This window comes from Astatotilapia calliptera, chromosome 13, assembly GCF_964374335.1.
Source record: "Astatotilapia calliptera chromosome 13, fAstCal68.1, whole genome shotgun sequence".
NCBI classification, from domain to species: Eukaryota; Metazoa; Chordata; class Actinopteri; order Cichliformes; family Cichlidae; genus Astatotilapia; species Astatotilapia calliptera.
Window position 1 is genome coordinate 7,272,288 of NC_137434.1, and position 22,296 is coordinate 7,294,583.

At 40.6% G+C, this 22,296-nt stretch overlaps 1 protein-coding gene across 3 annotated transcripts; it reads right to left on the reverse strand.

The window, feature by feature from the left end:
• Nucleotides 1-11: 11 nt before the first annotated feature.
• Nucleotides 12-21,897, reverse strand: LOC113034568 (insulin-degrading enzyme-like). Of its 3 annotated transcripts, none has more exons than XM_026189223.2 (25): nucleotides 21,802-21,854; nucleotides 20,559-20,743; nucleotides 18,464-18,671; nucleotides 17,179-17,348; nucleotides 16,222-16,344; nucleotides 15,583-15,695; nucleotides 15,312-15,474; nucleotides 14,919-15,011; nucleotides 14,670-14,761; nucleotides 14,362-14,442; nucleotides 14,120-14,223; nucleotides 13,338-13,440; nucleotides 13,119-13,241; nucleotides 12,627-12,709; nucleotides 11,296-11,440; nucleotides 10,457-10,567; nucleotides 10,248-10,368; nucleotides 9,325-9,416; nucleotides 8,602-8,713; nucleotides 6,918-7,085; nucleotides 6,208-6,480; nucleotides 5,399-5,460; nucleotides 2,278-2,350; nucleotides 2,114-2,181; nucleotides 12-1,445 (listed from the first exon to the last, which is right to left on the reverse strand). In XM_026189223.2, the coding sequence occupies exons 1-25, from the start codon at nucleotides 21,837-21,839 to the stop codon at nucleotides 1,350-1,352; spliced, it is 3,000 nt and encodes a 999-aa protein (XP_026045008.1). In that variant the 5' UTR covers nucleotides 21,840-21,854; the 3' UTR covers nucleotides 12-1,349. The 3 variants fall into 3 exon arrangements, with proteins under 3 accessions (XP_026045008.1, XP_026045009.1, XP_080144267.1); XM_026189224.2 differs by lacking the exon at nucleotides 21,802-21,854 and adding an exon at nucleotides 21,533-21,704; XM_080288141.1 differs by lacking the exons at nucleotides 12-1,445; nucleotides 2,114-2,181; nucleotides 2,278-2,350 and adding an exon at nucleotides 3,542-3,707 and having other exon boundaries at nucleotides 5,388-5,460; nucleotides 21,802-21,897.
• Nucleotides 21,898-22,296: the final 399 nt, after the last annotated feature.

The following is a 22,296-nucleotide window of genomic DNA, read 5'->3' on the forward strand; positions in this document are numbered from 1 at the left end:
GACAGACGAGCTTCCATTCAGCTGTTTATTAATTAGAAACACAAGAAACATAAAAAGACCAAACTCAGCACTCTTCACCTGCCCATGACCCCCACCAGCCAATCACAGTCATTCAATACATCCAGAAATTAATAATCTGATTTTCTAAATGAAAACCACTCACTAGGTACGTGAAGTTAAACAGTGCTCGGCCCGCCCAAGCCTGATATGTAACATTGGTTTCATCTAGAACGCTGTGTGAAAACTGCTTTATCACCGGCTCTCCTGAGACGCTGTGGAGCTACATGCTGTGTAAGTAATAGACTAAGGCATGCTTCTGCTGCTGGTTCTTTGGATCTTCCAGGGTTGTGCCTCACATCAGACCAGGTTGCAAACTAATGTGAAGGTAGCAGCTGCAGAAAGTCTCTCATGCAGAGTGAACGGATCCTGACGACCTCCCCAAAGCTTTGGGAGAGAAACAAAAATGTCTCTACAGCTGTTACTTTTCAGTTTTCAGAAACCGATCACACTGTAAATTGAATAACATACTGATGTAGATGACAGACTAAATGTTTTTATTTTAATTACTAATAAAATTGAATAATAATAAAAGGCAAAACAGCATGGACATACCCCTGAGATGTCTGAGTGACATACTACTGTGAAACGCATTAAAAAAGAAGAAATGTATGGGCATGGTTTAGTGGTTAGCAATTTAAAAACCGCTCCTCATAGGATCCCAATATTTTAGCAGTTTACAGGCAAACACGTTAAAATTCAGAAATTTGACTTAAAAGATTTCATTTTCCCGAGTGCATCTTCTGGGATTTCTCCCCCCCAGGAGAGCTGTGGTTCCTCTCAGAGAGTTACAAACACACCAGTCCAAACAAATAAAAGCAAAGACCTTCATGGAGCTACTGTCTGTAACCTCAACAGCTCATCACAATAAACCCACAATCCATCCTCAAAGCAGGATGTCTCTGAATAATCCAAATAAAAAGCCTCCTACTGTGAAGCTTCTGCAGTACACTTGAACTCATTAAAGGGTCCTGGCCCTCAGCTTTTTTCTTTTTTTTGTCGTTTTACTTCTTTTTCGTCTACAGCAGCCTACACAGTGCTGTGAAGCGTGAGCTTACGTCTCCTATTAGAGACGTTACATGAGGTGATTCTGGTGTTACCTCTATAATTATCACAGCTACGTCAACAACTTTGTGATTCTTTTGTTTCCTCTTTGAGTGGCTCCTCCCTGCTACACGTGCACACACCCGCATTCAACATGCATCCACGCAAACAAACACACTCATGCAGGTCTTCCTGATGGCAGGAGCCACCCTCCGTGCCTCCCTGCTGTGTCGACCTGCCGGCTTCGCTCACAGTTTGGCTGCCCTGAGGTTGATGTGAGGTTTGACCAGAGGGAACAGAGGCAGACTCCTCTTGAACTCCGTCATGTCCTGAATCACTGTGGGCTGCAAAGAAGAAAAAGATCAGAGGGAGGCTGACAAATGTAAAGACCCCTCTACAAATCAAGTTCAACATAGCTGGACTTTGTATAAGTTAGCTGGCTCAACCTATCACAGCGTAATGGATATGAACGTCTGAGAGTGGGTTGAACGTTCTTATTTAACCCAGGCTTCTTCTGTATGCCTTCACATAACTGGGGCTTTTAACACATCGTTTTCAAAACAAAATGAACCAATTAGGAGCTGCCTACTTTGGTCACATGAACAGATCATAGAAAATTATAAGAGCATAGAATTATGAAAGTCAAATGTAACACACACACACTGCACATGAGCCAAAAAAGCAGGATGGTGTGTGTGACACTGAAGAAATTACACATAAACTCACTTTAAAGGTTTGATTCACAAACATATTTTTAAGGTTTTTGAGTTGAGTGACAGGTTCATTATTTGTTGTTTTGTTTGTATGAGAAACAGGCCTCCCATTCCAGTCAGTTATTGGTTAGACGTATTGGGATATCCTGGTTATTGTCACCGTTTCAGGTCCTTTGGGTTTTCACCTTCACCGTTTCACATTTAAGCTGCGCATTTATAGTAATGTTAAAATCTGACTGAATATCAGCAGCTGGGGAATCTGTCAGGTTTACAAATAAAAATAAAAGTTTGATCCTTACCTGTGGCAGGGAAGGAGCAGGAGCCAGGTTGACATCATTCTGAGCGGGGAACTCTCCCACTACTGGACCTGATGTACACACAGACAGGTCAGACTGTCAGTGAGCGACCTCAGTGGGTGTCTAAATGAAGCCCATGTTATCATCTTGTGTCTACAGATACTCACAGGTGTCCATCTCCCTGGACAGCACGTGCACCGACACTTTGTGTCTCTTTGGGGCTTCGACCGTCAGTCGCTCCTGGATAGACAGACAGACAGGTGAGGATGATACATGGAGGTTGTCAGGGAACATCATCACCAGAAACTATTCCCTCCATTAATGGAATGACTCATCACTTTTGGGAAAGAGCTTTGCTACCACAGAAAAGAAACCCAGCACAGACAGGATGGCTGTGTGTGTTTCCCCACTGAGTGTGTGATCAGTTGTGACAGCCCTGTGGAGATTTAGCGACACAGTCGGGCTTCATCTCCGACTCTGGATGGAGGATTATATTAGACTGAACATTTGGCTCATCTGCAGTCAGACGGCGTCAACTGTGGCAACCAGAAATTAAATAATAAAAAAAGAAAAAGAAAAGACGCAGCTTGTGCGATTGCTGCTGATATGACATTAGAAATGCATTAGGTTTATTCTGCATGGGGGCTGTAATGGTTTCTGCAGGGCTCCGATAATGCCAATTCTTTCTGGGGCCAGGTGTCCTTGGGCTCTTTATCCCCCCGAAACAAGCCGGCTGGCTGTCATTATTGCCGCTGATATGCTGTGAGCGTCCTGTGTCAGTGTCACCTCCACAGCTATGAATAGAAGCAGGAGGCTGGATGAGATGAAAGCTAGGAGGGCAGAATGAATGCAGCGGATCTGTGTATGTGTGGACACACAAACAGAGTAGGTGGTGCTGAGAGCAATTTTTATCCTTATTTTACACCATAATTTTCTTGTTAGATAAGATAACCTCACAAATTCAGATTTGTCTGACATTTATCATTTCAGCGCTGCAACATGCGGGGTCGAGTATATCCAGTTTTACTAGAAACACTGCAAGTTCCTGCCACTTGAGGCATCTCAATCCCCCATACAGTCCCATGTTAAAAAAGCCCGTTGAGAACAGGATGGGTAGGGTGAATTTTTTCATGACACTTTCTTGATCAAGGCTTACAGTGAGTGACAGGTATGCTGATCGAGGAACTGCAGATAGAAGCTCCTTGATCTGAAGTGATCCTCATCTGTGTTTGTGCTTTTGAGCTTTTGGTCTGCAGTGAGGTACGGCCCATCCAAGAAGTCGAGGTCTAATATTTTATTAGCATGTTGCAATTTAGAGATCCAAGTCTGCGTGATGCACTCATACAGTGCACAAATGCTTCCAGCTAAACAAGCCTGCTAGAATTAGCCATAACATAGGCTCCTACGAAAGTGGTCACTTATGGCTCCCCCCCCCCCCCCAAAAAATGTCAGCAGCCAAATTGCTAAAGTTCAAAATGTTCAAGTCTATCTTTTACATATAGTCTTTGATTATGAGTTTCCATAGTTACCATTGTCTTGTGCTGTTAAACGTCTACGAAACGTATTCCAGTGAAGAGGCATCATGAGACATAAAGCTGTACTACTCAGAGGTGTGGACTCGAGTCACATGACTTGGACTCGAGTCAGACTCGAGTCATTAATTTTATGACTTTAGACTTGACTTGAAAAAATGTTCTAAGACTTGTGACTTGACTTGGACTTTTACACCAATGACTTGGGACTTGAATTGGACTTGAACCGGTTTACTTGAAAAGACTTGATATTTTACCCCAAATACAAAATTTAACATGCATATTATATAGAGATTGAAAATGTGACGTCATTCACGGGTAGAACCGCAAAGGATTCTGGGAACTCGTGGCAAGCGGTACTAGCGCACGCAGGCTTTCAATTGAAATCAGTTATACAGCGATAAAAAGAAACACAAAAATGTCAAGAAGCTGTTGTATCATTAACTGCAATAGCCGGTCGCATGACAGCCACGGGAAGCCGACGGGTAAAGAGATCGGTTGTTATCGGATTACGTCGTTGAAGAGAAATTGTTCATGTTTCCGAAGTAACAAAGACGCGACTGGATTGCAGCCATTCAAAGATCAAATATAACGTCCCAGAACACTCCAGCTCACAGGTTAGTCTGCTCCAAGCATTTACACAAAGGTCAGTCTGCTGTTGTAGTTAATGCGTCATTTTCATAACATAATTGGTGATATAGGTTACAAGCAAGTCTGGCGCTGAACAGAAATGGTCGCGCTATGCTCCTTTGTTTATTGTGCATAAATAGTGAATTGTCCTGACACAATATTGCGTTTCGCTTCTGTTATTATGGTACATTGACAAAAACATATACTTTTATTCACAGGATAAAACAGGGTTTTTGTATCACTAATTGCCCAGTACGATTACAGCATACAGTATTATTGTCACTGCTACATTTCTGTGATGCTACCAGAAATTATTTCCACTACTAATTAATTACCGTTGAGCTCAAAGGTCCTATTAATAAACGGTTAACGAATGTGTATTTATGACGACGATTTGTGAGACTGGTAAACTTATGATACGTACGATGGTCTTTCGTTCTACACGGTGCATTTCAAGGTCCTGTACCCATCCGTCGGTAAACTGTACCTGGGCTTGTTGCAGTGACCTGAAGTTACTAAACTTCATGAGTGTGTGCACTCACTCCAAGAACCGTATAATTATAAATATGCATATAAATATGCTACGATGAGATAGCTGACTTCATCTAACTAGCAAATGTTGTCCAGGCTACGTTGGTGATACAGTTTTTTTTAATGTGTATGATATTTTTGTCATGCGATTTTAAAGCTGGTCCTACAAGCGCATCCAAGAATAACATGCAGCTTATCTCAGAACTGTCGGTGAAAATTATTCTTGGAGCTAGGTTTAATTGAGCTGCATTTTAAAGAGGTGCAACTTCACAATTTGTGTATATTTTCTAAGTTCACTATTTTGTCATGTGTTGAGAAAAACACAGATTTTAAAATTACATGGTCTAATATTTACATTTAGCATATAACTGCAACATTATTTTTTCGTTGTTTTTTTTTTTAAAGACTCGAAAGGACTTGAAATTCAAAGTTTCAGACTTGTGACTTGACTCGGACTTTTACACCAGTGACTTGAGACTCGACTCTGACTTGCCTGACATTACTTGAGACTTGACTTGAGACTTGAGGATAAAGACTTGAGACTTACTTGAGACTTGCAAAACAATGACTTGGTCCCACCTCTGGTACTACTTACTCTGTAAAACTCCATTATGTTTTCTTTTGTCAGAGTCTTCAGATACGCCACTTCAATGTTGTCTGCAAAACAGCAGGAAAAATTATTTAGTAAATTATTTAGAAACTTTTTAAAGAGTGCAGCCAGCATCCTAAATACTGCAGCACCAAACCAAAAATTCAAGAGTGACCCATCACGGTGAAAGTCAGCTACTTGTGTCAGTTATTACTACAGCACTTGGATGTTTAAAATTGAGTTCAGTCTTTTGCCTGTGCAACATATTGATATCAAACATAATGAAACTCAAATGAGCAACTTTTGATGATTACATTTCACTGGAAACATGAAACTAACAGCCACTCTTCTGCGCTTCCATGAAGCAGACCTTGTGTAAGCTCTTATTCATAAATTGTGTTGCATGTTTCTCTGAGCTCTTGGTATTAAGCCTGTTAGCATGTTCTCCCGACACCCCCGTCTCCTCTAACACAGCTAGTATCACCACTCCCTTGGCAGCACTACAGTGTTGCCGTCACTCGGGGCTTTAGGCAGATTACTAGTGAATCAGGCCCATTACAATCCATTACACTCAGCAGAGTGCTGGATGGGAGAGGTGTGCTGTGGCTGCAGATTATTTCAGGCTTTAATCGATCTCAGGTTGTGCTTGTCGAAGTAACATCCCACTCACCTCGGGGAGTGTCTGAAATATACTGAAATATAAGAACTTGTACTTAAACACTTAGGCAAGCAATCAGGAAAAACCCATTTGGCCTGCAAACTAAACATAATTAAGAGTTATTCAGGAGGTGAAGAGGACTGCTGGGAAGCCTCACCTCTATCAAAATTGTACTGCTGAGAGATGATCTCTCCCCAGTATTTAGCACACTCAGCAGACAGCTTCTTCGGTTTGTCCAGGCGGCGGATGGCCAGGGCTTGGATGTGTTTCTGGAAGGCTTCCTCGCTCATCTCCTCCACAGCTTTCTCCATAGTACACAGGAAGGCTTCCACTCGGCTCTCCAGGTAGTGGGGCGCCTTCTCCGACTGGATGAGGAAGTAGAGACCTTGCACTCCGTTAGCCCGACGTGGCCCACTATGCACGCTGTAGCCTTTTAGGGGATTAAGAGAAAAAGTATGTAAGAGCTTAGGAAATGGAGTCACAGTGCAGAAAAACTACATTTATATTATCATTAATAATAATACGCATGCACACAAAAACACGAATAAGGATGAGTACAATAGGTCTACTTTTTTATTGCTTTTTATAACTCTCATTACAGTGATACTTAAGATGTGGTTAAGAGGTGCAACCCATTCATTCTCAAAGTTAATAAACATTCCCACAGCTGACAGCACTTTGCAAGTTTCATTGCACTGTAATTCTCAATAAAATGCATAAATATTAAAAGGAATAAAACATCTAATTTAGCAAACTTAATACAGCTGCCACATTTTTTCTGTCTGTATAAACACTCCATCTCTGGAAAATGGTACCCATGTTATATAATGGCAATATTGCCTTATTGTCTGTGTTTTGCAGCCTCACCCAGCTGTTCTTTGGTTCTCAGTGTACTATAGCAGGGCTCAGAGATGATCTGAGCGAACAGCTCCAGCAGCATGTTGTCGTGTGTACTCTGCATGTCTATTTGGTAGTAGATATCGATGCCACAATCATTGTGCACCTCGTTCTTTTGCTGGTAAACATACCAGCCACCTGCAATCATGAAAAACAGAAGCACATCCACAGTGAGAGAGGAAGAAAGAAAAGGGCCGGGTTGCTTCATGTGGCCTTTAACCCCATGTACTCACCTTGTTTTTGTACTTGTGCAGTTATATGTAATATTAAAAAGACTAAAAACAGGAAAGAGAAAGACTAGATGTAAAAATATGAGCACCTGTAATTCTTCTGGCTTTGCTTTTTGGTCTGTGAAGGTTCAACAGGACCTCACTGAGATACGCTGAGAACTAAACTTGGCATGTGAGTGAGCAAAACCATCTGAAGTCATTTAAAGCACAATCCTTTTCATTAACCCAAAATCCACTGACTCATGAACTCTGATAAGCTTAGAAATGAATTTCACCAGCTGTGCTGTACAACTTAATACAATCCATCCCTGCACACTTAATCAGGTCTTTCAGTGCTGCATTAGAAACTTGCACAAGCAATTCCTACAAAAAGCACATGAGCTGTTTCATTGTAGTTTTACAGCTGAACTTCAGTACATTGCTTGAGCCATAGATAAGTACTGTACAGTAAAACCAGCACAGTTCAGATAGAGGACAGGGGACACTTCAATAAGACAGAAACAGCCCGTTGAATGCCAACAGCAATAACTCTAGTTTGTTTAAATCCACTGTGATCAAGTCTGCTCTGAATGCAGGACGAGTGCAGGCTGAGTAATGCAGGTGTCTTTATGCACATGCTGACTGAGCACTCTGGACCTGACACTCCCTGTCAAAAGTTCTACTCAGCAGCGCTAGTGTAACTCACTGGGTTGAGCAGGCAACCCATATGCGCAAGGTTAAGAGTGCCCCCCAGAGGGAATGTGAAAACTCCAAACAGAATATGTGTATATTTAGCTGTTTTCTAGTCTTAGTCCATCAGTGTAAAAGTGACAGCTGTCTGAATTTTAAACAATGTGCTATCTTTGCTTATCTGCATTTAAATTACACAGTACCACTACCAGTGATGGATGTCTGACTGGCCACATTTATGACAACTTTCTGTTTGAAGCCTGTATGTCCTCTTGCTCTGCGTCTTAATGGCAGTCTGGAGCCCAGCCTGGAAAGTCCCTCAGAGAGACACAGGATTTCTCCAGGTGGCCTCGCACAGCTCTGCTTTTCGCCTCCACATCATTCAGCTTTCCTAATGTGATCTGAAAGGCAGTGCAGGTTTGCCTGTGTGTGTTCATTGTCTGAGCTGCTGACAGTGAGGTGTGTATGTATTGTAGCCAATGACGTCCATTTCCACTCAGTGACCATTATGTTCCTTTGAGGTAAATGTGGGATGCTGAATTCAATCAGGTCTTTTCTCAACAAACGCATGATGGTGCCACTGATGACGAGGGCGAGAGCGTTGGACAAAAACCCATCTGCACGGTCGCCGTGGAGACAGTCATGACTGGCAGATGAAGATTTAGAGAGCTTAACCTGTGTGTGTGTGCGTGTGTGTGTGTGTGTGTGTGTGTCTGTGTTCGTGTGTGTGGTTTGGAGGAGTAGAGAGGACCTACCGTCTGGAACCTGCACCTGTCTGTAGCGAATCAGCTGGCTCGGGAGGAGAGGCTTTGTGTGAGCATGCTCAGTGAGCGTGTCCTCCACCATTTGCATCATGCCAAGAGCAGACTAGAGGAGTGACAGATGGAAATGAAATTCAAACATTTCAGTCCACAAACTCTTGAGTAACACCAACTGAACTCTCAGAAAAACATTTTGTAGAGATCTAAGAATTTAAAATTTTTCTATGTACATTACTTAGAATAACCCAACTGGCTCTGTCCAAACTGGACCCATTTATACAACCAATTTCCAGTGATGGCAGATGTATATAACATTGATTTTTCCATGACCACCCCCGAACCAGTCAGTACTGTAGTTCGATGATGATCATTAGTCGAAGGGATCATTGGTCTATTTTATGAGTCTAATTCTCCCTCCAGCAGACTGTGACACTGTCATTACATGATAATGTTGGAGCTGTATAACAAAAAGTGCAACTGGATCACAGGATCTTATATGAGACAAAAATCCTCTGAGATATGAACAGAGGACCAAATAAATGTTGCGAAGGCATAAAAAGTGTAGTTTGTCCCACAGAGACAAATTCTTACACATCACTAAAGCAGGCATGAAAGGAAAGCTGCATTATTACAAACGTAGACGCCACAGATTTAGGAAACTTTTAACTTTAAACTGGTAGTAAAATAATAAAGTAGTGACTCCAAACACCAACTAACCTCCTTGGTGATGTTGCCATGAAGAAGGACTTTGATATGTAACCGCGACAACAGCTGAGGTATGAAGATGTTAAGGCGTGGGGGAGTTACATCTGCAATACAGATCACAGGCAAAAGCAATCAATCAAAGAGTAATTTTCCAAAGCTGGTAACAGACTGATTAAAAGAATGACTGCTGAGTGTGGTGACAGTTGGACAGTCTTCCTGCCACTAAGAAATCAGCACATCACATTTCATGGTGGTAAAAATCATACTTAAAGATTCAGTTACATGTGCATAAAAGTTTAAGCAACTGGTGGATGGGCTAAATCAGCACACAAACACTGATTATTTGCCTGTAGCAGCACCAACACAGCAGGAAGCAGGAGACTCGCAGCGTCTCAGAGATTCCAGACAGAGGAGGACGGCGGGCTAAAGGGACTGATAACAAAAACGAGCTGTGCTAATTGGAGGCCCAGGTGACTGAGCTCCAGGTCCTGACCCAGCAGGTTAATTGAGTCTCATGTGAATCTGAGGATACTCTGTGTAAGCTCTGTGGTTAAAAATATAACAAGCTGCCCTGCAGGCTCCAGACTGGCACTGTGCACGGGAAAGACTGCAGCTAGGGAAGCAACTGCTAGAGGACAGCTTCAGCATTTAAAGGAGAAAAACTGAAAAGAAAAGACCCAAGGTGAGAGGAGAGGCCTCTACTGTGTGCAGAAACCTGAAAACTTCAGTGATAGTTTTACATTTTTCACTGCAGCTATTATGTTAACCTCATGCAATTAATTCAAGCCTCACTTTTCATTTCCTCAGCTCTGGCCTGAAGTAAAGCTTAGCTATGTGTTTATTCTGTGTTTTAATTAACTCTGTTTGGTCCACAGATGAAAAAGCAGCCAGTAAGCATTCCTGCTGAGACAGAAGAGAAACATTAAGAGTCTCACCATCTAGAGCCTCTCTGAGCTCATCTTTGGTCCAAACAACCTCGGTCATTAGAAGATGGAGGTAGTACATAGCATGATAGTTAGGCCTCTCAGCTCTGAAGTTATTCAAAGACCTCATGTACTGCAGAAAGAAAGAAGGCAGAATCAGATCACCATTAAAACTGAGACTGGAAGCTAAACTATTACTGAGTCAGTGAGTCTGAACTTACAGCTTCCTTGATGATGTCAAAGCGCTTCTCGTCTATCTCAAAAGTGGCCATCTTCTCGATGATCTTCTTCAGCAGGATGTGCTGTTTGTCACTGTAGCCTTTAACAGACAGCTGCAGCACACAGTGACAGGAGACAGGCGGCACATCATCACAAACAAAAGGATACATTAAGCTTATTAGCATAACAGTTAACATTTGTTGTTATGAAGGTTTTGCATTCATTTGCTACCATGAATACATGAATGTGTTCTCCATTTAATTCAATCGTGGGCTGGCCAAACTATTGTGAAGAAAATCTTTCCAGATTAGACCGACTCCTCATGGTGAAGAATAATCTGAATCTCTAGAGACTCAAAAACAAAAAGAATGTCAATGTTCTGCCTGAGTTCACTGCACGTGCTTGGGCATAAATGAATTTTCCTGCATCACGCACACCTAATGGCCCTTCAGGATTCAGCATAACCTCCCAGGGCTTCGCTGTCACTTTCATCCCACAGCTCACCTCACCTTGTGGCCAAGCCCCTGCAGTGACACTTGTTAAAAGTAATCTCTCCAAACATCGTTAACCTTGACAAACGGCCAGCATCCACACTAACACTGCTGACTCAGATCAATTACTTGCAGCCCATCACACAGCTATACAGCCCTCTGTAAGGACACACCACAGTCATGAATTCACAGGTGAGAAGGGAGCTAATGTCTGGCCACAGACGCGGTCAGATTGGAAGGTTAAAGTCGCCCATCAACCCAGGCCTGCCTGAGCCATTGTAGCCCCGTCTGAGGATAATAAAGGGAAGAGAGCATGAGGTCGGAGACGGGAAGGGGTTATGAATACTTACATGCATTCCATAGGCGGTATTTTGGAGTTCATAGTTCAAGCCAGCTAGCTCGGCTGCATATGCATACTCGTTGAGGGAGTCCTTGAGGAGCTCCAGGTATAAATATGCCATGTTACAATGCAATGGGTCCACGTACGCAAACGGGCTGTAGAGAAAATGCCACACAAAGCATACAAATAAAGCTGCATGAGCTGATGCAAACTGCAACTACTGTATAGCATGTTTCACAATTTATGAACATATAATTAATTGTAGCTATCAGGAGTGTAACAGTGGAATTACTTATAGACTAATACTGTCTAATTTCAGCAGGGATTGGCTGTAAAATGTTGGAAAATATGGCTAAAAGCTGATCTAAGCTAATCCAACCTATCCTCTGAGGTGGCAAAAGTACAACAGTACAACTCTATTTGCTGTTGCCTAAATTTTAGATGGGGGGCTTTGCCTCTACACCAAACAGATAAATGAGTATAGCCAAGGGCTAAAGTGGGATTCAGCTCTTGGGGTAACCCTAAAATTGGCTGTAGTGGGGCAGTGTGGGGAAAAGAAATGCTTGCACCAAATATAAGCGGATATCAAACAAGCAATCATGCCAGATTTCCCACCACTAGGTTTCAAATGTCTAATTAGCATTATCACCTTGAATTACTTTGATGTCTGCTACCCCTGATGTAAACTAACATTCACTATTAACACCACAGCCACTCTGGACCAGTCCAACACAGTGCATTACTGTAATCGTCACCACAGCACCGCAAACTGACCAGTGTAGCCTGCACCTAGTTGTTGAGTACTTTCATCAAACCAGTAACCAGTATGTTTTGCGACATATTTCACAATACGAAAAAAATATAACTTCAACACTTCATGTATAGATTAAACATCTGTAAAACAAAACAAAATCTCTCTTCTTCCTCGCTTTCTTCTTTACTTCCTATGCCTTTCTCCACATCTAAAGTTATCTATCAGTATCTTCTCTCTCTGGGAAATAGAACAGCTGTACATGCACAATTATTAGAGGCTTTTTGCATATTTCATCTCTTCATGTGTAACAAGCACTGGCACTGGTTATTATTCCATTTAGGTTTGAATTGGATTCATATCAGCTACAGGGGTTGCTGACTTACAAACCCGATAACACTCATGCATAATTCGATATTTATTTTTGCACTTTGTTATCTGATTACTTTAAAACTTATTATGCACTGTTGTAGCAGCAGTACATTTATGATTTCTCATTATTGAGTTAATCTTAAGAGTCACAATTTACTTGGTAAGAATTTGTGTCCACACTCCAGCTGCAGAACAAATCCTCTATATTTACTACTCACCTGAAGAACTCAAAGTTCAGGCAAGCCTTGGGGAGGAAGAATTTGTCATCCTGCTTGAACCACACCTTGCTCATAGCAGTGTCCTGGAAGAAATGAAAACCAAACTTAATTTCATATTCATGGGAAGTCTTAACAAAGTAAAGCATTGAAATGCAAGCAGAAGGTAAACTGTACAAGCAGACGACGCTCATTTAATCACAGAAATCTAACAGTGCTACTTTGATAGGTCTCTTAGCAACAAACAACAAAAGCCATACTAACTTTTATTCAGTTGTTCCAACAGAGATGGGAAATGTAAGCTTTTATTAGCTGCTTAGTTCCTCTGATCCTGACACAACAACAACTAATGCTTGATGTCTAAATCACAATACCACATTTCCATATGAAAGCATAAGAGACTTAAGAAGAAGCAGGTAAGCAGGGACCGTCCAACGCAGTCAGACAATGAAAAGTGACAACACTTTGATGGAGCTGTGCAGAGAAAACGCTTGCCTTGATTAAAGTGGGAACTGACGGAGAGTCTTTCTCAAGAGGGTAGATCTCGAAGTTGGTAGGGATGAACTCATTTTTCATTGGCAATTTGAATTTGCCGTTGAGGTCTGCATTTGCCCATTTCTACAACAGAAAAAGATAAACAATCAGAGCCTTATATAACTGATGTAGTGGTTATACGCTGATTACACAGCAGAAAAACTGGACACAATCATTCACCTTGATGGTCTCCTCAGAGATGGCCTCCTGTTTGTACTGCGTGCCGTACCACTCTTCTGTTATGTCTGTTTGTCCTTCAAATGATTTTGACACAACTATAACTCTGGAAAAGTAAGAAGACAACAGGTCACATTATAGATCTATACAAAAAGCCCTCTGTGCTACTTAGTGCCTGTTAGCTTCACAAGATGTGAGTGCTTTTCCATTTCGATCATGTTTCAGGTGGTGCACAGCCATTGACACATCGTTTGGCTGGAGCTGTCAGAGTGCAGGTTTTTCCTAAGTTTGAACATTTATCCCATCAGTATGTTTTAGTTAAACAAAGTTCAAGGACTCAGTGTAAAAGGAAATGGTGTTTCTCTGTAAGTTCTCTTGTAGCTGGAATGAGATGGATAAATAAAGAAGCATTCGTTCATTAATTTAAAGCAGTTTTGGCAAAAGCCCAGAATTAAATGGCTACTTCAGTAAAGGAAGAGACTGGCATGCAAACTGTCAGGGTCAACCAATGACTGCATGCTGTCGTCTCCTTAATACACATTAAGAAATGGACCGGTTACAAGTCTGGACTTTGCTTGGCACAGCAGCTGCAACCCAGTAAATGAATTAAAGCTACACCAGGCCCACTTTTATTTCAGTCCAGTTATCCAAGTGGGACTGCAGCTGTAAAGTTTAGCTTAAAGTTTATCTCACCATGTGCCCACATCTTCCTCTGAGAGGTACTTCATACTTGGTAACAGAAAAAGCAAGGTGAGCCTGACTACACATCACCAAGTCACACTGACCTGACGTGTTCTGGTCTCAGCTTATCCAGCACCATCTCGATTAGATCTGGCTTGAAGTCTTCCAAGAAGTACTCTGCTGATAGAACTTCTTCAAGAGGGTAGTGCTGCAACACCCAAAGAAACTTGTTAGCACTGTACTGCTTGAAAACAGAAATCTTCAATTCTGAAATTTTTCTAAAGACCTCCATAAATCGAATCTTCAGTTTCAACTGGACACCTGATAAATTGGCTGTTGGACCTACCTGTAGTAAACCTGCTATTTTGGAAGTGTAGTCACGAGGGCGCTCCTTGTCTTTAAACCTGAAAGCAACTTTTTTTAAATCCTGCAGAGAGAGGCAGAACGGTTGATGGTATAACAGCTGAAGTAACAAAACATACAATTGTTACATTCAGTTTGAACTATGTACCCTTAATAGAACTCAATCAATAATCCATCTATATTCTATTCTAATTTTTATGACTTTTTAAACTAGTTTTTACAGTGAGGAATAGAAAATAAGTTTATACTGCCCTCCAGAAACAGTATTACTGAACTGACAACATAAATCACCTTGTACTCGTTAAACACCCACTCTTGAGGCCCTTCAGAACGGAGTTTCTGGATGTACTGGAACATGTGGAAGATTATGTCCTCAATGTTCACTGCAATGACACACAGATCATGCCCCAAGATTTAATATTCACGTATTTCTTGTTGCTTTATTTCTTTTACTTGTGCATAGTGAGGAATGATCATAATCACATGCAAAACACACAAACTAGATACAATACATGTAAAGTAGTGGGATGCATGACTTACAGAGGCCCTCCTCAGTCAAGTCCATCTTGATGTTGAAGAACATGAATCCTCTGGCTCCCTCTTTGTGTCCTCCAAGGATTGTGTCCACCCAGCCTTAGAAAGTAATTACCGTTACAATTTAGTAATGTGTTTCTTTTATTTTTATGATGACAGAAACCATTACTGTGAATGTTTCTGTACTAAAAGAAAATTAACTTCTATCCCAATCACTAAATTAGAGGCACACCGCTCTGCTGGGTAATGTTGTGTTACATTTTATGGTCGCAAAACACATAATTAAGTAACCTCTGAGGCAATAAACAACACTGAGTCAATTATATATTTTAGGATATGGTTTTACTATGTGTATCTCTTTCTCCTTATAATATTTGTCACCAGCTTGCAGTCTGCTACCTTTAGATTTTAGCTCAGAAAACAAACTTCCAGGTCCTTCATGACCAATCAGATGTCCCAGATAACGTCCTGGCTTCGATTTGTAGTACTTCTGTAGATCTGGGATGGGGAAAGTCACATAAAGTTTCCTAATGTCTTTGACAGGAACCACTTTGTAGAATTTCTGTAATAAACAGAAGCGTGTGTGATTCCCACAGTAACATGATAAAAAACGTTGACAGTCATTTTGCAATGCAAAAAAATGTAAAGGAGTGATAGGTAAGCAGCTCACTTTAAGGTGTTCTTCTTGTAAAGGGTGTTCAGGGAATTCTGGAATAGGCACATTCTTGTTTTCCACTTCTCCAAATAACTTAACCACCATGGCCGTCAACTCATCCAACGACTCTGTCAGCAAAGGGTTAAAAAAAGCAGTAAGGATGTGCTGTTCAAAGAAAAGCTTTAAGGATGTCAGCACTCATCATAATTACCCACAGTGCCCTGGTCCTTGGCTGGTAAGCAAGCTAGTAAATATATAAAACATGTTGTGATGCTACTAAGAATCTGTAAAATCTTATTTAAAATAAAATTAAAACTTAAAATGTATTATTTTTATTTATTATATTGTCCAAAAGCAATTTTGAGTCATATTTACTATTCGTTTAAAGTGTTTTAAGAATTTTTAAAAGAGTTGTTTCTGGCAGTAAATTACATTACGCCGTTTCTTAGTAGGTTTTAATACTAATCACCGTTACTCTACCGAGTGGAGGCAACAACATTTTTAACTCATTTACCATTTATCAATTCATTGGTTAGTATGGTAGGCATTAAGAAGCCAGGACCTCACCCATAACAACATCCTCTTTAATAGTATCCAGTTACTCGCTGCATAGGTTGGGTGTAACCATCACCCATGTGAACAATGACATCTTACCTCTTCCTAACACACACAGTCCCATGAGGTTGGATGAGTAATACGTGGAGTGGAACTTCAGGAGCTCCTGACGGATATCAATCCCCTCTTTAAATGGTCTTGTCTCTAGTGTCATTTTATTACCTATAAGAAAAAGTTATCCCTTTTATTAAGCACACACATTTTCCAATTGTACAGTTAACTAATGATCATTTTCTGTTGTTATAGTTTTTCAAAGAGTCTAAATGAAATTGCCAGCAAACAAATATTTGTGTTAAATTCTTCAAAGTTGTAGTAAAAATTGCTTATTAACTACAAGCTAAAGCGTATGTAAATAAACTTGATTACAGTCTACATGTAGCACTGTATTTGTTAACACAGACACCATCAAAGCAGCAGTCAGAAGAAGCTTATGTTAGTCTGCTGAGTGCACTGCTTTCAGGTCTGTTTGATCCTCTCCTGTTCTTAATGGGAATACAGACGGTATAATTCAAGACTGCCATCAGGTGGCTATTTTGAGCTCACAGCTGCTCTGAGTATACGTCACTTTAATCTGGGATGACTTTAACAGAATAAACTCTTTTCTCAAAAAAACTTGACTAATGGCATGTTCATGTTTTTAAAACCAAAGCCATTAAGAAGTCTTTCTGGGCTAAAACAGCTGTCTCATAATAAGTAGGCTGCATGAATGTAAACCTCATTTAATCAAATATTAGCCTGCTCCAGTAATTTCTCTGACCCCTTAACATTAACATATGTGACTGGATTCTGCTCTAGATTAGTAGTCTAATACAAAATCTAAAACACATCATATCGACCCTATGAAGGGAATCCTTGCTTAAATATTCTGTGCAGGGCGGTTTTGCTCTCCAGTCAAAATATTCTGCTATAACAACTGAAATGTGATGCACTAAGCAGTCAGAATGAATGATGTAATGATATAGTTTCAAAGTGAAGTGTGGCAAGAACAGTTTCTACCTGTTCCAAATTTACTGAAAGGGTGTTTTGGGTTGCCAGTGGCCTTTTCCAACTGAAACAGCCTCCAGGTATCATTCTTCAGGTTCTTCTCGTACTCAGAGTCCACAGCGTTCACCTCGCGGTCCTTGCAGCTCTCGTCAAACAATGGGCACAGAAAGAACTGGGCAAACCTACAAAGGTCAGAAGTTGCTGTTATCAAGGAGTACATTTCAGCATGTAGAAAAACCACAGGGTGTGATAATAGTTATGACCTAGCCGGTGGCTCAGTATTGTAAAATGCATAATCTTGTTTATTTTAAATAAAGATTATACACTACAAACATAGAGGGAGAAATTCAAATAAAAAGCAGTCTGCCATGATTACAAAAAATTAGGCACACAGATATTATGAAAAGAGATAAGAGAATAAGGCTAACTAATCGACACATATGATCCTTTCATTTTCCAGAAAGGAATCATCATCAATAATTCAGATCACTCCTCACAGTTCTTTCCTACCACTGAAGCCCAGGTGGCCTTCACGATTCAGTGGTGGAAGGGAACAATTAGCCTATGCGACAGAAACAGATGCTTGCTAGAACCATCATTCATTTCTAATTAGGTAAGCCTACACTGTAGGTTAATTTCCGACCACCAGAACGTCCTTTCCAAACCTTGAGTCCCAAGGGCTACACTTTATACTGATAACTAGATATTTAGACACCTCCCATAATTTGAAAAACACAGGTAACTATCAGTGCTATCCCTCAGCCTTTAAGTAGACACACCTGTGGTATCACTTTACAAATCCTGTGTTGCCTTATTCTCAAGTTATCACATTCAGATGATTTTCAGAAAAATTATTTTGTCACTGAGATTCAAACTCATCTGAGATTTTTAGTAGATGCAGCTATGGTACCAATTTGAAAATCCTAAGTGACTTTCTTCTTGAGTTATCGCATTCACAAGATTTTTTAGAAAACTTGACCTTGACATTGAGGCTGAGGTAACTCAGATTCAAATTACTCTGAGATTTTTAGTAGATTCATCTGAGATTGATACCTACAGTATCAATTTAAAACACCTACATCGCCTCGTTCTCAAGTTATCACATTCACAAATGTAGATGTCCACGGCACTCACCCCCCTGTCCGGCATTGCAACAACATAATACCCCATCAGCTTTTTACAGCTAAGGGGTGAAAAGGCAACCTAAACACAAACAACCCTGAGCTTTTAATAGTGCATTCTCTATCACTTTGAAGTTTCTGCCAAAATTAATACCATCAAATGAACACCAACATACCTATCTAATGCTCCTTTCAAGTGCTCATGGGAAACATCAAAGTAATAGTTGGTATGTTCTCTGCTGGTGAAGGCATTGGAACTGCCTGCGTGCTCACTGAGGAACTGGCTGTACTCGTTCTCCTTGGGGTACTTCTCTGTTCCCAGGAACAGCATGTGTTCACAAAAGTGTGCCAGCCCTGAGATGTTTGGTGGGTCAGACAGAGAACCTGCAAATTAAGAGAAATTCCCAGAGAAATGTAGTTAATGGTGCTGCTTCTCTTTGATCAGAGAAATTTGTTCAATGCAACAGTTGTGACTTTTAAAGTTTGCCAGGTGAGAAAAACAGATCTGTAACGGCACCAGAACAGGAGGATTTATAAGCAATGAGATGCACGCTGGTAAGCTGTTCATCATTTTCAATTAAACACAGAAACTATTTCACACGAATTCACATTCTTCACGCACTCAAAGTATCTGTCTAATGCAACACTAGAACTGCCAAGGAGGTTATTTTTGACCCCTAATCCCATCCCGCCATCTAATATTGATGAATTTTCCTAAATCTGGTTTATTCATTAGACAGTGAATTTTGCAGCACGAGGAATAAAAAAAAATTTAAAAAATAAACAAAACAAGACTTGTACCACAGAAATGCTGAGGGAGTCATTTCAATCCCATAGAAATCAATGTAAAACATTTCTAGCATAGCTGGTTGCTTCGCAGCATGTATTGTTTACAAACATTTTGATATGAAGACTGCTATAACACGACCAAGCGCTAGCTAGATGTGATCAACTGATAAATATATAGGAGACTGTGGTTTGATAAAAGAATAAGTACTGCAGAGCTGAATGGCTCAGAGATGGTATGTTGAGCCACAGCAGATCAGAGATGATCAGACAGTTTTATTGCAAAATGAGATCAATGGCTTAGTGAGCTATGTCAGGCAGTTTTCTGCATTCACCAAACTTGCTCTCTTTTCACCACAATAACTTATGCTGAACATAATCTGGTCAGTGGCAGGTTATGTTCCAAATTTCTTTTTTGCAGGCATACGGATCATTTTGTGCAAAAGAAGAGTCATAAAACCTGAAGCCCGAAGCACAAAGCCCTGCTCAACAGAGAAAGATGATAATCAGTCAAGAAACCAGTTATCTTGAACTGGAGTTTTAGGGAAGTTAAACCTGGAGTTAAACCAGCTAAGCCAAAGAAAGCCTGACTGTGTTGAGCTTTGCCCTCGGGGCAGACTATGAGACCAGACGAGTGAATTGGACAGGTTTCTGGCTGTGCTGAGCGGCTGAACTGAAGAGTGTAGTGTCCTATTTCAAGCAAATAACGAATGAAAACTGGAGGAGAACAAGTGATTCAGACAGTCTCAGATCTGAGGAGAGGCCCTGCAGACTGAGGCAGAGCTGTGAGGCTGAAGGTTTGGTGAAATGGAGGAGATGATGATGTATTCAATTCAATTCAATTTTATTTATATAGCGCCAAATCACAACAAAAGTCACCTCAATTATAAACTTCTTAAAATGTGTTTCTTATTTGCTTTAGCAAAGTGTGAGGGCAGTTTTAAAATGTAGCCAATGACTGATTCAGTTCTGCTTCACAGTGCTTTTTATACCTTCTTTACTTTAGGCAAATACCACAGGTATTCACTGGTAACTTTTCCATAATGCTCCTCATCTGTTATTATTAAAGTTACTGCATTACATGTGGTGTTGTTTGTACCTGCTGTTTACTAGTATCTGAAACTAGAACTGAACTATGTTACATTTACACACTGTAATGAAATAAGGTTTCCAAACTGGTAGGGACTCACTGTTTGAGAAGTGCAGTTTGCAGATTTAAGTATGAGCATATAATAATATACTTGCTATTATAAACAGAAATACCAGATAATACAAAAAAAATACCCATCCAAAGCTTAAAGGAAGTTTGGCAACTGAGCATCTCTATGAATGGAATTATCCTGTTCGGCAAAGCACAGTTAGAGTATGATGGGGAAAATTTCTTCCTTTTCCATTTGTTTTCCAGATGTTCTTTGTGTAGAAAGCAACATAAAAAAAGGAAGTCATGATCACCTGGCAGGACAACAGCAATGAATGCCTAATTACCTATATGGACATCCAAAGCAGCTGAAGATTTGTCTGTGGTCGGGTCACTGATGAGCATTGCCTTCAGGCCATTGGTAAACTCCAGGCCCCTGTACTCCCGCTTGTCCTCAGGTGAGCGAATGACATCACTAACTACCCTCCTCACAACCTGGCCGGTCATTCTGAGTGACAAGGATGACACCAGCCTGCAAGCAAAGAAAACCAACTCTTGGAGTTTATTATATTCTGATTTAACGTGACATAATGGCCAAAGGGGATTTTAGTACTAAACATGCCTCGAAATGCTGGCATACTACACTGTGGAAGCACATTATCAGCCAACTCTTTCCTATTATTTTTTCAAGTAGTAGTCCTCGCGGACTTCCGTGTGCCTCTCAGTTTATTGAATAGAAATTATTTACTTTGCCGTCCAGCTAACCGCAATAATATGATCAAGGTCTAACACCTGTAGTGCTTTATAAAACGTGAACTGAAGCACAGTCTTTCTATACAGCCTACAAAGTAATTTAAAAAGCAGTTATTATATTATCATGGCTCCCCGGGTGTAGATGCTACTTAAAAAAAAAAATCTAAGTACAGTAATTGAAACAGCAAAAACAGGTAAAGGCAGTCAAGACGAGGGGAAAAAATCCCGTAGGAAGATGAAGACAACTGTCCGGCTGAACAAGAAAAACAACACACCTGCCAGCGATTAGCTACAGTAACTGACTAGGGGACATTAATTAATTCAACAAAGAAACTTTATTTTATCGTATTAAAGACAAAAGCTTCAGAAAGGTTCGCAATGTTGAAAAGTGTAATTGTTAATGTGAGCTTCTAGCCTCCACATAAGGTAGGCACGGCTAACAGTATCGCTTTAGCGAGGTTAGCTGGCTAACGGCACGAGCTGCTAGGATTAGTTTGGTGTAAAAAAAAAAAAAACCAACCCGCTTATTTTTAAATAAAAGTAACAATTATTATCTGATAGGGCTTACCTAACAGTTCGGTTAAAACAGAAGAGGTAGCCTGCTGACTCTTGTTGACTGGCGCTTTTGGTAAATGCACCTATACACACTTTGAAGCCTGAGACAGTATGAAAACAGTTTTGAACTGTTTGGATTTATGCATATAGAAAACGAAACCTTAATGTCTGTAGCGTCATCGTTTAACAGACGCAAGCAATCGATAGCAGAAGAGCGAGCGCCTCACTAGGGCAGGATGTCACATTTCTGTAAATGTGTCTTCAGTAAATTCTGACACTTACATCCTGGTATAGTTGAAGGTGAAACAGACGGGAAGCATCAGATCCTACAGAGTAGTAGTTCATAATATTGCGCACTGTCAGTGAATCTGACATCGATTACACTGCCGGGGTGAGGAGTTCAGCGTTTTGTATGGGTGAAAATGAAAAGTTGCGGAAAAATAACGGGAAAACAAACAAACAAACAACCACTCTCTTTTCAGTGATTGTGAGCTCATGTGCGCACAACTTTGTTTGTGTTTATATGCATGCTTGTGCACATACAGAAAGGCACACCAGCAGGCACAAACAAATAGCCGAGAACAGAACTCAGGTGGCCCATTTTCTGTAACCCGTTAAGGTTAATACATAATGAGCACTGTTACTTTGTTTTTTAAACATAATAATAATAATAATAATAATAATAATAATTATGTTTAATGTTCCGGGATTTTGGAATCATTCTTATCTGTGATCACGCAATCGCTTTGCAGCTGGCTGGTCCCTCTAACATCATAT